At 35.4% G+C, this 18,484-nt stretch overlaps 2 protein-coding genes across 4 annotated transcripts in view; one reads left to right on the top strand and one right to left on the bottom strand.

Moving 5' to 3' along the window:
- Positions 1–8,389, bottom strand: part of wdr37 (WD repeat domain 37) — a 59,053-nt gene extending 50,664 nt beyond the window's left edge. For 2 of the 3 annotated variants that reach the window (XM_067377976.1, XM_067377974.1), the window contains exon 1: positions 8,180–8,389. The gene's annotated coding sequence lies outside the window, so the exon portion shown is untranslated. Of the gene's footprint in view, positions 1–698; positions 833–8,179 lie in introns of all 3 variants that reach the window. The other variant, XM_067377975.1, reaches the window with a different exon arrangement.
- A 1,178-nt stretch (positions 8,390–9,567) lies between these two features.
- On the top strand, positions 9,568–16,270 carry idi1 (isopentenyl-diphosphate delta isomerase 1). Its single transcript, XM_067377604.1, has 5 exons — positions 9,568–9,924; positions 10,464–10,636; positions 11,345–11,437; positions 11,943–12,073; positions 14,353–16,270. Exons 1-5 carry the CDS (start codon positions 9,803–9,805, stop codon positions 14,668–14,670), a joined length of 837 nt encoding a protein of 278 aa, XP_067233705.1. The 5' UTR covers positions 9,568–9,802; the 3' UTR covers positions 14,671–16,270.
- The last annotated feature ends 2,214 nt before the right edge of the window (positions 16,271–18,484 follow it).

Consider the following 18,484-nt stretch of genomic DNA (forward strand, 5'->3'; position numbering starts at 1 on the left):
GATAATTAACACTTTCAATGCCCAGAAAGCTACTAAAGACGTATTTAAAACAGTTCATGTGACTACAGTGGTTCAACCTTGATGTTATGAAGCGATGAGAATACTTTTTGTGCGTTTACGACTGTATTCAACAATATCAAGTGATGGGCGATTTCAAAACACTGCTTTATGAAGCTTCGAAGCTTTACGAATATTTTGTTTCGAGTCAGTAGTTCGAAGCGTGCATCAAACAGCCAAAGTCACGTAATTTCAGTAAATGATGCTTTGATATGTCATAAGTGTTTTGAAATGTTTCGAAATTTCAATGGTTCAAGTGACTTTGAATAAAGTCGTTATTTTGTTTTTTTTTTGGCACACAAAAAGTATTCTCTTCACTTCATAACATTAAGGTTGAACCACTGTAGTCACATGATCTGTTTTAAATATGTCTAAAGTAGCTTTCTGGGCATCTGAAAGTGTTAATTATCTTGCTGTCAATGGAAGCCTCACTGAGAATGTAATTTTCGGATTTCACGGATTTCATCAAAAATATCTTGTGAAATTTGTGTTCTGAAGATGATTGAAGGTCTTACGGGTGTGGAACGACATGAGTGTGAGTAATAAATGACAATTTTTATTTTTGGGTGAACTAATCCTTTAAACAATATAAATCATAACGAGATTTTGCAGGAATTATAATCAGGCGCTAAAAATACTACCTATTTAAAGTCAGTTGAACCAATGGGATCACTCAGGGTCCTAAAGGAGACGCGATTCCTGGGGGGACTCGATTTCTCAACACACCGGTCCGCTGGTAGATGCCGGCTTTCAAAAACTCCCGCTTTTAAAACATCTGTTGAGCGCAAGAACACAATGGCCAATCAGAGGTGTTTATGAATCCGCTCAACAGTGCTCAAAGTGTCACATTTTTACAATTTCAGTAACAACTTGGTATCGCGTTCGGTACTTTTGACAACACTACAGACAGGTTTTAGCTCATGAGGTTAGTGGGTTTGAACAACTCATATTTAACACATGCATGAAGTATGCACCTGCAGCATCATGCTTCGTTCTTTATGTGGGACTTTAAATAGGCCATATGATGCTATTTTAAAAGGTCAATATTTTGTTTATTAGGTGTACTAGAATATGTTACCATGCTTTAATGTTTTAAAAACATTAGATTATTGCAGCCCCTTTATTCCCAGCCTGTCTGAAATGATCTGACAAAGCCCCTCCTTCTGAAAATCCCAGAATGCTCTGATTGGCCAGCTGACCTAGTGCATTCTGATTGGGCGAACACCTCAAGTGTGTGATAGAAATGTAACACCCCTTACCATAATCACAGGCTTTAGCTTGTTAATAGTTATTAATGTTGTCAGTCCTATTTCAGTTGGAGGCAAAATGAGATTCGTAAAATGCGAATGATCAAGCAGATCGATTGGAACGCCAAGACATAGCATATGCCTTTAGGTGGACATTATGCTAATATTTCACATTTTGATGCCCAGTTCTGTCATAAGCAAACTGATGTTTTATGTTGCGTAATTAGATGGAAACTATTACTTAGGGCCCTATTTTAACAAGCTAAGTGCATGGTCTAATGCGCACAGTGCAAGTGCACTTAGGGCGTGTCCGAATCCACTTTTGCTAGTTTAAGGACTGGAAAAATGGTCAGCGCAGCCCGGCGCATGGTCTAAAAGGGTTGTCCCTATTCTCTTAATGAGTAATTGGGGTGTTTTGGGCATAACGTGAAATAAACCAATCAGTGTCTCATCTCCCATTCCCTTTAAAAGCCAGTTGTGATCGCGCCATGGCGGATTCTCTGTTTACATGGTGGAAATTGCAATAAGAAAACTGAACGCTTCTCTAGTGAGGAAACGGAGCAGACCATCCAGAGAATCTTTATCTTTATGCATGCAATAATAATCTCTTACAATCCTTAGTAATCCTTTTATTTTTAATATTTGGCATGTTTGTGTGCTGCTGCGCATCCCTGTGTGTGTAATACGCAGAGTGTATGTGCGTTGTGCACCCACCTATAGGTGCATATTACTAACGCGCTCTTTAAATAACAAAACAAATACTGCGCGGTTGACTTTAGATCAGGTTTCAGTTGGTCAATGGCGCAGTTTATTTCAGTTTCCTCAAAATAGCTACACACGCCAACAATGCACCTGAACACACCTCGTTTTCAGACCAGCACCCCCATGGGCGAACAGATGAACATGAGTGCATTTGCCATTTAAACAATGTGGTGCAGGATGTGAAAATGATAACTGTGTTGGGTGAAACTAACAAAAAACACTTGCGTCATGCCTGGCGCCACATTGCACCAGGGTCCCGTTCCTCGTACGTCGCTAACTCAGTTAGCTGGATTTGATTGTTGACGATTTGGCATGATCTTGGATCGTTTGGTTCTTCGAAGCTCATCCTAGACTTGCTGTCATAGCAACAGGTCCGTAAGCTCAAACCTGCTCGGGAGCAGGCTTATTTCATGTAAACAGGATTAGATTGCATCTTTTTAAGCGGAGGTGATGTTTAAAGTCTGTCCCAGCCTCTGCTACTTTCCCACAAGAGTACCCTAATGTAAACCAGGGACAATAATAATGATTTAAAAATTTGCAAATAACACTATAATGCCGTGTAGTGTCATAATATAGACACCGACAGTTTTACTCTGTGAGAGATTCATTCGTGAGGGAATAATTACGTAATATTTTTTTTTATTGGAGTTTTACACACATGATGTACAGATAGATATCTATGCCATACATGCATTTGTGCATTTGAACCGCGACATATATTATGGGAGTGGCTTGATGAAGCGCAGGAGATGCAGATAACTTGATCTTGACCCTTAAGAAACTTTAATTAATGCTGTCAAATATGCTTCAAAGGTAAATCAGTTGCTAATTAAAACATTGAAATAAAAACTGAATGTACAAATAATAGAAATTGTGAATATAGCCTAAATAATTGGGTAATCATGTAAAAAAAATGCACATTTCATTTATCTAACATTCGCTTGGCTGTTTCCTTATAAATGTCTAGAAATTCGTCAAGTTTTTCGTCAGGTGTCTTTTCTCATTCTATGATGACATTACGTTCCCGTCTTGACTCCAGCCAATCGCTGCATTGCTGATCAATGTTTCTACTATCGATACATATCCCCTTTTAAGCAAACACATGAACGCGCAATTATCTCAGATAACTCAATCCAGCGATACTAATCATACACAACAGATGTGTTTGAAGAACCAAATGGACTATATGCACGGGTTACTTCCTGGTTGTCGTTAAGCCAGCTCGAGCACTTCCGGTGAACTGTTAGCTGTTCATTCTGTAGTCGTTGTACATCGACACAAAACCATCTATGGTTGACTTTTTAATGTTGTATTTATATTTTAATGTAGTCATCACATTTACCTAATTTGCCAATAAACCAGTTTTATTGATTGCAATAAAGATGAAGCTATTGGGACTGTTTAAAAATGCCTTGTCTGTAATTAGACACATGCACACACATTTTTTCCCAGCACTTCAAATGTTATTTTTAATGTGATGACCACAAACATTATTTGTTCATCCTTCTGAGATTGTCCCCATTGTAAAACCGAACGTTTAAAAATATAGGAAATTTAACATTTGATAGAAAACACTTATCTAAAAATAAAAAAGACAGTAATTAGCATTTTAACCACCAGGTGGCGGCAAAGTAGCATTTATTTGCGCACATATCAGCCATTTCCTCTAAACGTTTTTCACTTCGTTTTTGACTAAATATTAAACATTATAAAATAACTAGGTTTAAAATACATTTTGTCAATGTGAAGTATGAAATACTCACAAAATCTTATGAAAAACAATAACTTTTATTGTGAATTACACAGAAAGCGAGCACCGTGCTTTCCCTTTGTAATCACAGCAGCTGTCAGTCAGTGCATCACAAGATCAATGATTTCAGCACACTTGTGAAAACACACATTTTATTGAATTAATCTAACTAAAGTGCACAATAAATATTTAATTTTTGAAGCTTTTTTTTCCACATAAAAGTGTGAAAACTAATGGTCGAATTGAATTTAGCCGAGGAGGAACATTGAGGTACGTCTTTATTTATTTATTTTTTATGCTGTCTTGCGTTTGAATAACTAAATTAATGCTATGCCACACTATTTAAGTGACTATATTCCGATTATAAACTAAGTATTACACTACCGATGCTCAACACACCAGCAAATGACATCTCACCGGAAGTTTTCGAGCTGGCTTATATTAATGCGGAAGTTCTAAAGAACGCTCCGTGCATATAGTCCATTAGCTGGATCATGATTAGCACGATGATATCATCTTGGATGTGTCATTTGATCTCAGATGTAATAAGCGACGTACGAAGAACGGGCCCCAGATGTATGATAGGACCCATTGACTTATATTTAGGGCTGCAACAACGAATCGATAAAATCGATAAAATTCGATTATTACAAGAGTTGGCAACGAATTTCATTATCGATTTGTTGTGTCGCACGACTATTACACCTCTCAATAAGACGCGGAGATGTTTGAGTATAAAAAGCGCGGTTGAGCGCGAAGCAGAGCGGAGGTAGAGGAAAGACCATCGGAGGGTAAGCAAGTTTGTGAATATTTTTAATAAACAAGGAAAAACAAAATAATAGCGATCCATCGGTCATTCAGTGTTATTGTGGCTGCGTTCAGCTCTCGTGACACACAAGACGCGTCGCTATGGAAACATTAAAGGCAAACGTTCTAAAATAACGGTCGCCTTAAAAAAAATCCGAATATTTTAAACTCACGCTCGAAAGGGTGAATATTAATCAAACAACAAAAGACAGAGAAAATCACTCACTGCTCTTTAGTTTAATAAGGATTTATTATATATTAATTATATCTAATCCATAAGGAATGTTGTATGCAAGTTGTTATAAAGAATGCATATATCATTCATTGAAAAGAAGACATTGTGTTCTTCTTTAGGAGGAGTGGTTTTATTTAATATTTTTTTTTATGTCCCAGCAGTTAAATCTGTGTTTGTATTGCATGTTCAAATTTTAATATTATTCATATTAATAGGTAAACAAAGTAGATGTTTTCTCCGGGAATACATAATGGGTTTGGAAATTTGAGAGAAATTCTTAATGCATTACAATTTAACTAAACCCGTTAGATTTAGTCAACTAAAATCTTGTGATATTTAGTCATGTACTAAAACAATTCAAATGACTAAAACATGATTAAAACTGAATGGCATTTTAGTCAAAAGACTAAAACTAAATAAAAAATTGCTGTCAAAATTAACACTGATCTGTTGTCATGTATTTATTCTGTGCTTTGTCCCATATCGGTTATTGTTGACAAATATATTTGTGAGTGAGTGAGTGAGTGAGTGAGTGAGTGAGTGAGTGAGTGAGTGAGTGAGTGAGTGAGTGAGTGAGTGAGTGAGTGAAAGAGTGAAAGAGTGAAAGAGTGAAAGAGTGAGTGAGTGAGTGAAAGAGTGAGTGAGTGAGTGAAAGAGTGAGTGAGTGAGTGAGTGAGTGAGTGAGTGAGTGAGTGAGTGAAAGAGTGAGTGAGTGAGTGAAAGAGTGAGTGAGTGAAAGAGTGAGTGAGTGAAAGAGTGAGTGAGTGAAAGAGTGAGTGAGTGAAAGAGTGAGTGAGTGAGTGAGTGAGTGAGTGAGTGAAAGAGTGAGTGAGTGAGTGAGTGAGTGAGTGAAAGAGTGAGTGAAAGAGTGAGTGAAAGAGTGAGTGAAAGTGTGAGTGAAAGAGTGAGTGAGTGAGTGAGTGAGTGAGTGAGTGAGTGAGTGAGTGAGTGAGTGAGTGAAAGAGTGAGTGAGTGAGTGAGTGAAAGAGTGAGTGAAAGAGTGAGTGAGTGAGTGAGTGAGTGAGTGAGTGAAAGAGTGAGTGAGTGAGTGAAAGAGTGAGTGAGTGAAAGAGTGAGTGAGTGAAAGAGTGAGTGAAAGAGTGAGTGAGTGAGTGAGTGAGTGAAAGATTGAGTGAGTGAGTGAGTGAGTGAGTGAGTGAAAGAGTGAGTGAGTGAGTGAGTGAGTGAGTGAGTGAGTGAGTGAGTGAGTGAGTGAGAGTAAAGAAGAAGTTCTACGGTTCAAACAAATCCTGTTAAGTTTTCTGATTTTTATTTTTATTTATTTATTTATTTAAAAAAAAAAAGATGTATTGTTCTGACAGCTCAGGTCCCTTTAAACAAAAATATACATATTTTTGTGCACTTTATTTTTTTAAAAAAAACTATATATTTGGCAGATGTAAAGCATACATGTGTATGTTTTTTTGTGTTAGTTCATTTGTTTTTTGTTTTTTATTACTTTAACAGCTCAGGGATGTTAAAAGAGCAACCTGTTTTTGCACTTTCTGAGGATTTTTTGCACTGTGAATTTGCACTGTCAGTTCTGTTTTTGAATAAAAGGTTGGAAATTAATGTCCCCCCCCCCCCGATTCATCGATTAATCGTAAAAAACAATCGACAGATTAATCGATTATTGAAATAATCGTTAGTTGCAGCCCTACTTCTATTAGCGATATAAATACTTACAATATATTAGCGTCAACACCAGTGGACAATAACATTCTGTTAATTCTAAGCACACTGCAGTTTTGTCGTCTGCCGTTTTAAAGGTAGGGTAGGTGCGAAGAGGTATGGAAATATGTGTTGACAGGCAGGTAGGACATCCGAATGCAATGATTGGACGAACATTTTTTGGTCCTGAGACTTCCACAGAAGATGTAGATGTTTTAATATTTAGTCCATTTCTAATACTGATTGTTATCAGGATGTGAAGAGAGTTTCAACTAGTATAACAAAAAGTGTTTATAAAAAAACTGCCTACCCTACCTTTAAACGTTCGAGCTCTTAAAGTAAAATGGATTCTTATTGGCTGTCATTCTTTTTATAGTTCACCAGTTTTTTATATTTAGAATGATTTGTAGAACTATACGTTTATCTAGGTATCGTCCTTTGTGTGAATGGCCCATAATGTATTTTACTTCTAATGTTCAATTTAACCACTTTTGAGATATCAGCTGAAAAATAAAGTTCTTTTAGAGACGAGTAAAAAATATAAAAATTTTGGCTAAAATTTTGACTAAAAAAAATGTTGGTTCTGAGAAAAATATTTAATAACGAATTGTTCTTTCTACAAAATAAAACCAGAAACCGAGAGTAACGCGGGTATGACGCAATTGACAGGCGACTCCTCACACGTCCCGGAGCCTTGGTTAAAATTGCAATTTTCTCATGATTTACAAAATAGTTGGAAACATTTGGGATATTGTAAGTATTCAAGTTTACAAAATATATAACACTGGCCTAGTGGTTTTTGGATATTTTACTGCAAAATTCTTACATATTGCACCTTTAATGAAATAATTAGAAATAAACAGACATACTTTTTGCGTAGTCATATTAACAAGTATTGTTAAATCTTGTGGCTATATTTTTGAAACAGTTTTGTTTGTTTTGTTTTGTTTTTTTGTTTTTTACAAATCAGCCAGTTCACTTCCATTGTACAGTAAGAGAATCACCCATATTGTAGCAATAGTGGTTTATAAGAAAAAAAAAAAAAAAACTACTACTGTTAACATCCACATCAATCCACAAAACTTGTCCTCTTGTATCATTATCATACTATGAGCCTCACAGGATCATGATAATGTCATGGTATAAGGTCCAAAAATGGCAATATGATAGTTCCTTGATGTTTCTTCTCACGTTTTGTAATTGTTTCACAATATACAAGTTTATCTACAGTCCAGATAATTTATGGAAACATAATTATGACTGTCTATGTTTACATATAAAGGACATTTACGTTACATTTAGAAGTCGTGTATGTTTAATTCTAATAGTCATAAAAATGTAATTTAATGGTACAAGAACAAATAGAGTTTGTATTTAAATATTTTCCCCTGAAAAAGTCTGGTGCTTTGAACACATTTATCCGAAATGCAGATGATCACACACACGCATACACAGCAGTCTGACGCAAGGTCAGCTGGCCTGCTCGGTTAAAACACCACAAACACAGTCAAATAAGATGCCGTTATCAGTCATGAGCCCAGTGCCGAGTCTCTCTGACAGCAGCTGTGTTGATAAAGTGTAATTGACCTGATTATCAGCTAATCTTCCATTACGACAAACACTAGCGTCTCTGCTTTCAATAATACTCACATTAATGACCGCTTCAGATGATCTGAGCGCGTTTGTCATTCGCTGATAGAGGGATGGTGTGTGTTTGAATCCTCCAGCATGATCCACACAAACACACACTGACGATTCTGTCAGAACAATCCCCGGGATTTTCACACTTTGATGTTATTTTTTATCAAACCCGACGCTGTCAGCAGACTGTGAAGCAAGAGGAAATGACAACAGATCTGACGGTCGTACGACCGGAAGCAACACTTCAAAATAAAAGCTTCAACGTTTTTTTTCTTCTCCAAATCTCTCCACAAATACATAAATGCATTTATATTTGAAGAGTTTCGTTGTAAAACGAGATAACTCCGTTTTTAACATTTGTCAAAACATGTTTATTATTATGTTATCATGTTATTATTTTGTTTTATGGTGCTACTTAGCTGTATTTTTTAAGTTATGAAGGTTTAAATCAAAACAAACCAACTGCAGTTGAATTGATATTAATTGGAATGCACAACCAAAAAACAAGATTTTTGAAAAAATAAAAAACGGGGTTATCTCGTTTTGCAACGAAACTCTTCATTTGTAAACAAATTATAATGATTAAAGTATAATTAATAATTCATATGAGCGCAGATGGAGAGGGGAAAAGACGACAAGATAAATATCGCTATGGCACACATATGGAAGTTGTGTATTAATACAAACTTTAAATATTAAACAGCAAAATATGAAAACATTTAAATCACGTGATTTATAACCTTCATTAAGGATTTCCTGAAATACCAGATAAAAAAGTGAAAAATGTTAAAAGTATAGCCTTAATTTGAATTATTATTATTATTGTTATTATTATTATAAATGTTTTAAAAAATAATGTTGAGATGATTTAAACTATTTGTAGATAATGACTTTTAAAAAATAGTATTTAAAACAACAGTAATACTAATAATAGCAATAACGATAACAATAATAATAATACTTTTGAAACTTGTGTCTTAAAATTACGTTAAATTGCTGTATTTGATTTTATGTCCAAAACATTTTATTTCATTTCGTTTCATTTTAATTTTATTTCATTACTTTCCTCGGCTTTTCCTGCAGTTAACCAAAGCCATTTAAAAAAAAAAATGTGAGAATATAGCCTTAATTTGTTGCTGGTATATAACTACTGTTATTTTAAAAAAATATTATTTTAAACAACAACAGAAGAAATAATAATAATAATAATAATACATTTGAAAATTGTGTCTTAAAATGACGTTAAATTACTGTATTTTATTTAATTTCGTTTAATGTCATTTCATTTCCTGCCGTCAACCAAAGCCGGAAAAGATCGTACATAAATATACACCAATCCGAAGACGGCTTCATTCCCAACAACCAATCAAAATCTTTGTCACTTAGGGGCGGGGAATCAGTGTGGTGGTCAGAGTTGAGCAGCGATCACTCATCAGTTCCTTCACCGTTGCGCTCGTGCTTTACGTGTGACCCGCGCGTTATAAAGACAGTTCACTTGATCACAGTTATCACTTCAGCAGTGCGAGTGCGTGAAGCGCTGCTTTACTGTGGAGTTACAGAGCAGATGGTGTGATGGTATGATGGCGTGTTTGTAGCGTGCTGGCGTGTGATTGGTCAGTGCAGTGTGCGCGCATGGCGCGGGTGTTATGGGCGGTGCGCAGATCCGCTGCTGCGCTGCTCGTGACAGTCAATAAACCCGCAGCGCGAGCAGAAACCCTCTATTTACCTGCTCGACAGCACGCAGATCACCACAGGTGAGTGCAGAATATCATTTATACAGTGATATTTTATATGAGCTGATGATTTTACATGGCCTGGATAATGTGTCCTTTTAATTGCGAACTTTTAGCACACTGCTAAACTCAATTTTGTCGATATTTTTTAACAATTATTGTTTATTATTCAAGTATCATGTGTTATTATTAGGTATGTTTACTTTCTTTAAATTATATCATTCAGTTATTATTACCTATGCCATTTAGCCGTTAAGTGTTTATGTGTTTCAGTGTTTAATTATTAATTTAATGCTTTTTATGTTAATTATATTATTTAGTTAATATAAAATTAAATATATTTACATTGTGCTATATGTTGTTATTAGCTAACCATAATGACTGTTATATTCATATACAGTGTTTTTAGGTTGTTTTGTAGCAGTTGTCTTATATTAACTTAATAACTATTATATTAAATGATTGCATTATAAAGCATGTTTTAGTATTAAGGTGTGTGTGTGTGTGTGTGTGTGTGTGTGTGTGTGTGTGTGTGTGTGTGTGTGTGTGTGTGTTTGCAGTCAGGTCAGACGGCTCAGTACACCTGTAAGGATGCCGGAGATTAACATGGATAATCTGGATGAAAAGCAGGTGCAGCTGCTTGCTGAGATGTGCATCCTGATCGATTACAATGACAGAAAGATTGGAGCTGACAGCAAGAAAAACTGTCATCTTAATGCAAACATTGATAAAGGTAATGCATGTGTGTCATGTTTACTGTTAATTATATTATGGATGCTGCAGCCGCAAAAAGTGCTTCAAAACTTCATACACATTGGAAAAAGTATATTACTTATGATAGATTCTGCATCATTTGTTTGCCACTTTCTTTAATATTTTATGTATTGTTATCTTGGTCTCTGCAACGTCTGTCAGCACGGTTCGTTTTCTCACCCGAGCATGTGGATACAACTGTTTTCATTTGAAAATAATCATAAATGTTTCTTGAGCAGCAGAACAGCATATTAGAATGATTTCTGAAGGATCATGTGAAAAAAAAAAACTTCATACACATTGGAAAAAGTATATTACTAATGATAGATTCTGCATCATTTGTTTGCCACTTTCTTTAATATTTTATCTAAAGCAACTAACTGTATATATTTTGAGCATGATGAGTGTCTAAACTGTTTTTTTGTCATATATTCAGAACAAATAATGCAACAAGTGTCTTTGAATCTGTTTTTTATGATTTTAGTGACATGCACATTCAAGGTCATGTATAATAACATATGTATACACCCACTATATTGAATTATCTGTTTGGTGGATAACATCACATTTGGCAGGTTGTAAAAGTGATCTTATGCAACCTGATACCACAATTAAACTTTTATTTATTTGTTTATTTTAAATACATTAAGTCAGAAATTAAATGATTTACCTGTTTCCTCACCGACAGGATTGTTGCATCGAGCATTCAGTGTTTTCCTGTTTAACAGTGAGGAAAAGCTTCTCCTTCAGCAGAGATCCAATGCCAAAATCACTTTTCCAGGTGCGTTTTTTTACATGCTATTATGATATTTATTAATATTCAGAGTTATCTGTTAGAAATAGCTGTTATATTTTCATATAGATTTTAGTTTAAAGTCGGCATGAAACGGAAGTTCAGATAGTCTTTTCTTCCCCATTGTGACGTATATATCAGAGTGAAACGGCTTCTCGGACGAGAAAAAATGTAGGGGCGGGACTTGATGTTTGTCCATGGGGAATAGAGTATTGCAGGGATGACGTCAAACCCAGAAGACTAATTCAGCAGTGGTTACTGAGATTTTTCCTACGGGTTTTTATAATAGGGTTTTTCAATTTATCAAATAAGGAGTGCGGTAAACATAACTATAATAGACATATTTATATTAAAAAAAAAAAAAAAACACAACAAAATCACTAACTAAAATTAAAATGAAAACAGAAAATATTAATAAAAACTATAATAGTATTTCAGTGATACTAAAATAACGCTGCCCCGAAATAAAGTTTTGTTTGATGTGCTTTCCCAGGCTGTTTTACCAACACTTGCTGTAGTCACCCCTTACATACTGCCAGTGAACTGGAGGAGCAGGACGCCATCGGAGTCCGACGTGCCGCACAGAGACGCCTCCAAGCTGAGCTCGGGATTCCCATGGATCAGGTACTGTTACCGAAAAAATATTCAACAGCATTATTTATGGATCGCAAACAGTGGCTTGTATAGGCAGAGCCTAAAATGAACAATCACCAAATGAGAGTAAAAAGAAGATGCGAAAGGGAACTCAATTCGTTTCTTGCTTTCTGGAAAGTTTTCTGTGCGCAAACATCCCAAGTGCGTGCCCAAAAATCCTCATCTCAAGACGCGAATACTGATTTGAACTCTCTTTCACATCATCTTGCACTTGAAAATGCCTGTATTGGCGCGTATCCTCATAAACCTAGTCAGTTATGTCTTAAGAGAACATAAACAGTTGAAAAAGAAAGCGCATACAGTAGGGATGTGCACAAATAGTCGAATATTCAGATATTCATTGCTTTGCTGGCCGTAAATGCAGTGAATCCATGATAAATCCTGAGCACTAAAACTCACAGTTATAACTAAATGCACCAGGGTGGCGCTGTGGAGCGTGTTCAAAAAGTTTATTTTATTTGATCATCACATAATGTTGTCATCTAATGTTACCTCGCGCAGTTTGGAATTACTTCGATGAAAATTATCTTACAAAATGGAATTACTTTTGATCAAATTAATTAATGAAACTGAGTTATCATAATATCAACACCATAATGAGAAAGCACATGAAATCTAAATACCCGTCGAGTGAGGAAAGACAGCTGTCCATCACTGATTTCACGACAGGTAAGCGCAGCTGTAAGTTATCCCCGAGTGAGCCAAGATGATAATTTATCTGATTTATGTATTATTCTGATTTATCTGTTATGTATTGTTATCTTGGTCTCTGCAACGTCTGTCAGCACGGTTCGTTTTCTCACCCGAGCATGTGGATACAACTGTTTTCATTTGAAAATAATCATAAATGTTTCTTGAGCAGCAGAACAGCATATTAGAATGATTTCTGAAGGATCATGTGACACTGAAGACTGGAGTAATGATGCTGAAAATTCAGCTTTGAGCACAGGAATAAATTACTTTGAAATATATTCAAATAGAAAACAGTTATTTTAAATTGTAATAATATTTCACAATATTACGTTTTTTTTACTGTATTTTTAATTAAATAAATGTAGCCTTGGTGAGCAGACGAAACTTCTTTTAAAAACATTAAAAATCTTAGTGGTTCCATTGCTTTTGGACTGTACTGTATTGGATTCGTGCATTAGCTCTTAAAGTGACAGCAGCCTAATAGACCTGCTGCTGTCTGTGTCCTTAATGTTAATTCAACAACAAAAGACAAAGAAAAATCACTCATTGCTCTTGACTGAATAATTTTTGTAACTTTAATAAGGATTAATCAATGTTAAATATAAACAGTGAAGACAGTGCAGTGTTATTTTACATTTGATTACTTTATTACATTTCTGTACCTTAAAAAATTGTGAATTTTCATTAAATTTTGGTGTCAACTGCGTTTTGTGGCTGATAAAAATTTTTTTACTTCAGAATTAAAATTTCCTGAAAATTGACTCACCCCCATGTCATCCAAGATGTTCATGTCTTTCTTCAGTCGATAAGAAATTAAGATTTTTGAGGAAAACATTCTGGGATTTCAATGGCCTCCAAATGGTTGAAGGTCAAAATTACAGTTTCAGTGCAGCTTCAAAGAGCTTTAAACGATACCAGACGAGGAATAATGGTGTTTTCTATCGAAACGATCGGTCATTTTCTAAAAAATTTTTTAAAAAAGTTATACTTTTTAACCATAAATGCTCATCTTGCACTGCTCTGCGATGTGCCACACATTACGTAATCACGTTGGAAAAGTCACATGTGACGCAGGTGGAAGTACCTATACAATTTCTACAAAGATAACATGAAAAGACTTAGTCAAACGGCCTATACAAAAAAAAAAGGTAAAAACATCAATGTCAGACGATTTTGAAGTTTGAGGAGAAAATGAGTTTTTCGCCTTTCCGTGGTACTTCTGTCTACGTCACACGTGACATTTCCAACGTGACCCTTATTCCTTGTCTGGGATCATGTAGAGCTCTTTGAAGCTGACATTTGGTCCTTCAACCCGTTGGTAACTGTTGAAGTCCATTATATGGAGAAAATCCTGGAATATTTTCCTCAAAAACCTTGATTTCTTTTCGACTGAAGAAAGGGAGACATAAAACATCTTAGATGAAATGGGGGTGAGTAAATTATCAGGAAATTTTAATTCTAAAGTGAACTAATCCTATAAGTCACTGGCCATTGGCTGGTGTGGCAAAAGTTAGTTTTAGGCCCTGTGTACAGGGCTAATCTGCTTGTTATCTCAGGTGCCTCCAGAAGAGATGACCTACCTGACCCGCATCCACTACAAAGCCCAGTCAGACGGCGTTTGGGGCGAGCACGAGATCGACTACATCCTCTTCATGCAGAAAGACGTAGATCTGAATCCAGACCCCAATGAGATCCAGAGCCACTGCTACGTGTCCAAAGAGGAACTGAAGGAGATCCTGGAGAAAGCCAAGAGAAAAGAGCTGGAGGTCACGCCCTGGTTCAGCCTCATCGCTGAAACCTTCCTTTTCAAGTGGTGGGACAACCTCCATAACCTCAAACAGTTCATCGACCATGACCGGATCCACCGCATGTAAGCAAGGACTTAGTTATGGACACTTAAACGGTTAAACTCTGATAAACACTGGACACTGATAACGGGCTTGTCTTGTTAGACAGCCTTTGTTTGTAAATGTTTGCACAAGCAGTGAGTTTTATTTAGTATTAAAGTTCTGATTATTAGATTAGAACTTTAATTCACTTACATTTCAAACTGCTACCAGAATACTGAGCATTTGCTGTCTTGCTGTCAGAAGATTTAAGGAGGGATCGCTAACAAACACTTGTACACATTTGTATAAAGTGCCTAGTTTCATATTACATTATCAGAGACTTTGCTTCTGAGAGAATGTTTTGTGTAGATAAAACTATCAGGGCTCATGAAGAGGTTTACAATTATGTGAAGTAATTTTTAGAGAGGTAAAATAAAGTTTGTTTATTTAGTCTCATTTATTTCATTCATTTTTAGAATATAAATATGAAAAAAAATGATGATCTACCTATCCATTCATCCTTTTTATTATCTCATAATTAATGAACAGTATTGTATAGCAAATTAGCTCAAAGGGGAAATATTCATAATTATCCATAACTTGTTATGATTAATTATGAATATTTGAATCAGATTAATTGGAACTTAATGTAGCTACATCAACATTACAATCAAATAATCAGTTCATCCTGTGAACCCTCAGGATTGATTATTAATTATTTGTAAGAAAAGGGTATTTTCCATGGCCACAGAAAAATAACTCTTTCTTAGCATTTACAGCACTTGGAGCGTGTAACAAGATTGATCATTTAAGTGACATTTATTTGCAGGCAGGGAGTCGGAACCAAATATGTACTGTGCACAAATTTTAACTAAATTGTGAACACAACTAATCTAACAAACACAATCACATGTACATAGGTAAGATGGAAAGTGACAGAACGAAGCTGAAAATGGGAACAGGGATTGAAGCTATGGAAAAGAGACCATAAAAAAACAATAAACCATGAAAAGAACCATCAGTTTATTATTTCAAAGCACATTGTTAAGAGGATTTTACTGCTTATCATAAAGCAGTCTGTTGTTCTGCAGGCTCTTGGTGATTCCATGAATCAATGGTGTTAAAGGTGCTATCGACCTTTTTTTTTTTTTCTTTTTTTTTAAGATGTAATATAAGTCTAAGGTGTCTCCTGAATGTGTCTGTGAAGTTTCAGCTCAAAATACCCCATAGATTTTTTTTAAATGCATTTTTTTAACTGTCTATTTTGGGGCATCATTAACTATGCACCGATTCAGGGCTGCTGGTCCTTTAAATCACGTGCTACCTGCCCATCAAGCTTGCGACTCTACAGTGCATTTGCAAAGTTCACACAGCTAATATAACCCTCAAATGGATCTTTACAAGATGTTCATCATGCATACTGCATGCATGCTTCGGGTCGTGTGAGTATAGTATTTATTTGGGTGTTTATATTTGATTCTGAATGAGTTTGATAGTGCTCCATGGCTAAAGCTAACATTACACACTGTTGGAGAGATTTATAAAGAATGAAGTTGTGTTTATGAATTATACAGACTGCAAGTGTTTAAAAATGAAAATAGCGACGGCTCTTGTCTCCGTGAATACAGTAAGAAACAATGGTAACTTTAACCACATTTAACAGTACATTAGCAACATGCTAACAAAACATTTAGAAAGACAATTTACAAATATCATTAAAAATATCATGTTATCATGGATCATGTCAGTTATTATCGCTCCATCTGCCATTTTTCGCTATTGTTCTTGCTTGCTTACCTAGTCTGATGATTCAGCTGTGCACAGATCCAGACGTTAATACTGGCTGCCCTTGTCTAATGCCTTGAACATGAGCTGGCATATGCAAATATTGGGGTCATACATATTAATGAGCCCGACTATTACGTAACAGTCTGTGTTATGTTGAGATTCGCCTGTTCTTCGGAGGTCTTTTAAACAAATGAGATTTATATAAGAAGGAGGAAACAATGGAGTTTGAGACTCACTGTATGTCATTTCCATGTACTGAACTCTTGTTATTCAACTATGCCAAGATAAATTCAAACCCTGCTGGCCCTGGCAGGACAGATGTCTAGAGTCATTCGAAGGAGCAGGAAAAAGAGGTGGAGCTGTGTGTAGCTCTTTAAAGTCTGGGGAAAGTCACACCTCTTAGGGTTGACCTGACCAATGAGAAAGGTGGAATTTCTGAGCGGAAAATTCCTCTTTGGGGAGTTTATGATCCTTTGTCCTTCTAGCAGGGCATTTGCAGATGTAATTTGAATGGGTGTTCAAGATAAGAAACTTTGCAATTCTTATAATACTAATGTGTCATAGAGTTAGCAACATAAACTAACAAATAGGAAATGAAAGATGGAGTCCATCGATACCAAACATGAGACCCATGTGATCTTAGTTAACCATAGTATGCAGTTCTAAAACATTAATATAAAAGAGTTTGAATTAAAGAGTTAGTTAACCAAAAAATGAAAATTATGTCATTTATTACTCACCCTCATGCCGTTCCACACTTGTAAGACCTTCATTCATGTTAGGAACACAAATTAAAATATTTTTGATGAAATCTTATGGCTCAGTGAGGCCTGCATTCAAAGCAATGACATTTCCTCTCTCAAGATCCATAAAGGTACTAAAAACATATTTAAAACAGTTCATGTGAGTACAGTGGTTCTATCTTAATATTATAAAGTGAATACTTTTTGTGCACCAAAAAAACCAAAATAATGACTTGAGCATTTTTTAAAACACTGCTTCGGAGCTTTACGAATTGAATCAGTGACTCGGATCTCCTATCAAACAGCTAAACTGCTGAAGTCACGTGACTTTGGTGCTCCGAGTCTCTGATTCCATTAGTAAAGGTCTGAAACAGTGTTTTAAAAAACGCTCATCACTATATTGTTGAAAAGTCCTTATTTTGATTTTTGCCGCACAAAAAGTATTCTCGTGGCTTTATAATATTAATATTGAACCACTGTACTCACATGAACTGATTTAAATCTGTTTTTATTACCTTTATGGATCTTGAGAGAGGAAATGTCATTGCTGTCAATGCAGGCCTCACTGAGCCATCGGATTTAATCAAAAATATCTTAATTTGTGTTCCGAAGATCAACGAAGGTCTTATGGCTGTTGAACGACATGAGGGTGAGTAATAAATGACATTATTTTCATTTTTTGGGTGAACTAACCCTTTAATACATAGAAAAGGAATATCTATATCCCTATGATATTCATAAAATGTGAAAACTGGAGACAGGTTTATACATTTCTCAAGTGGTTATACATATAGGATTAAAAGGGTTTATTTGTCCTTTTCGGTGAGAATTAAGTGAGAGTCATCATAGCTCTCTGCAAATTCTTTAGAGCAATAAACCGTCTTATCAGTCAGTATCCATGCACTCTAAAAAATGCTGGGTTAAAAACAACCCAAGTTGGGTTGAAAATGGACAAACCCAGCAATTGGGTTGTTTTAACCCAGCGGTTGGGTTAAATGTTTGCCCAACCTGCTGGGTAGTTTTATTTAACTCAACTATTGTTTAAAAATTACTGTATTGCTTAATTAAAATGAACCCAAAGTATGTTGGAAATTAACATTTATTAATGTTCAATGAATAATTATTAAACAATAAACATTTATTAAATTGCTTATTAATACATTTATATTAATAAACTATTAAACTATTAAATTGATATTAATAAAATATTAAAGCTTATTAATAAACATTCACCTTTTGTCTATTATTGTTGCCTCTAATTGCATCTGGTTTTTAATTTCCCAACTATTTTGGGTTCATTTGAAGTCAGCCATATAGCAATTTTTAAA

This window comes from Chanodichthys erythropterus, chromosome 23 (genome assembly GCF_024489055.1).
Source record: "Chanodichthys erythropterus isolate Z2021 chromosome 23, ASM2448905v1, whole genome shotgun sequence".
Lineage (NCBI taxonomy): Eukaryota > Metazoa > Chordata > Actinopteri > Cypriniformes > Xenocyprididae > Chanodichthys > Chanodichthys erythropterus.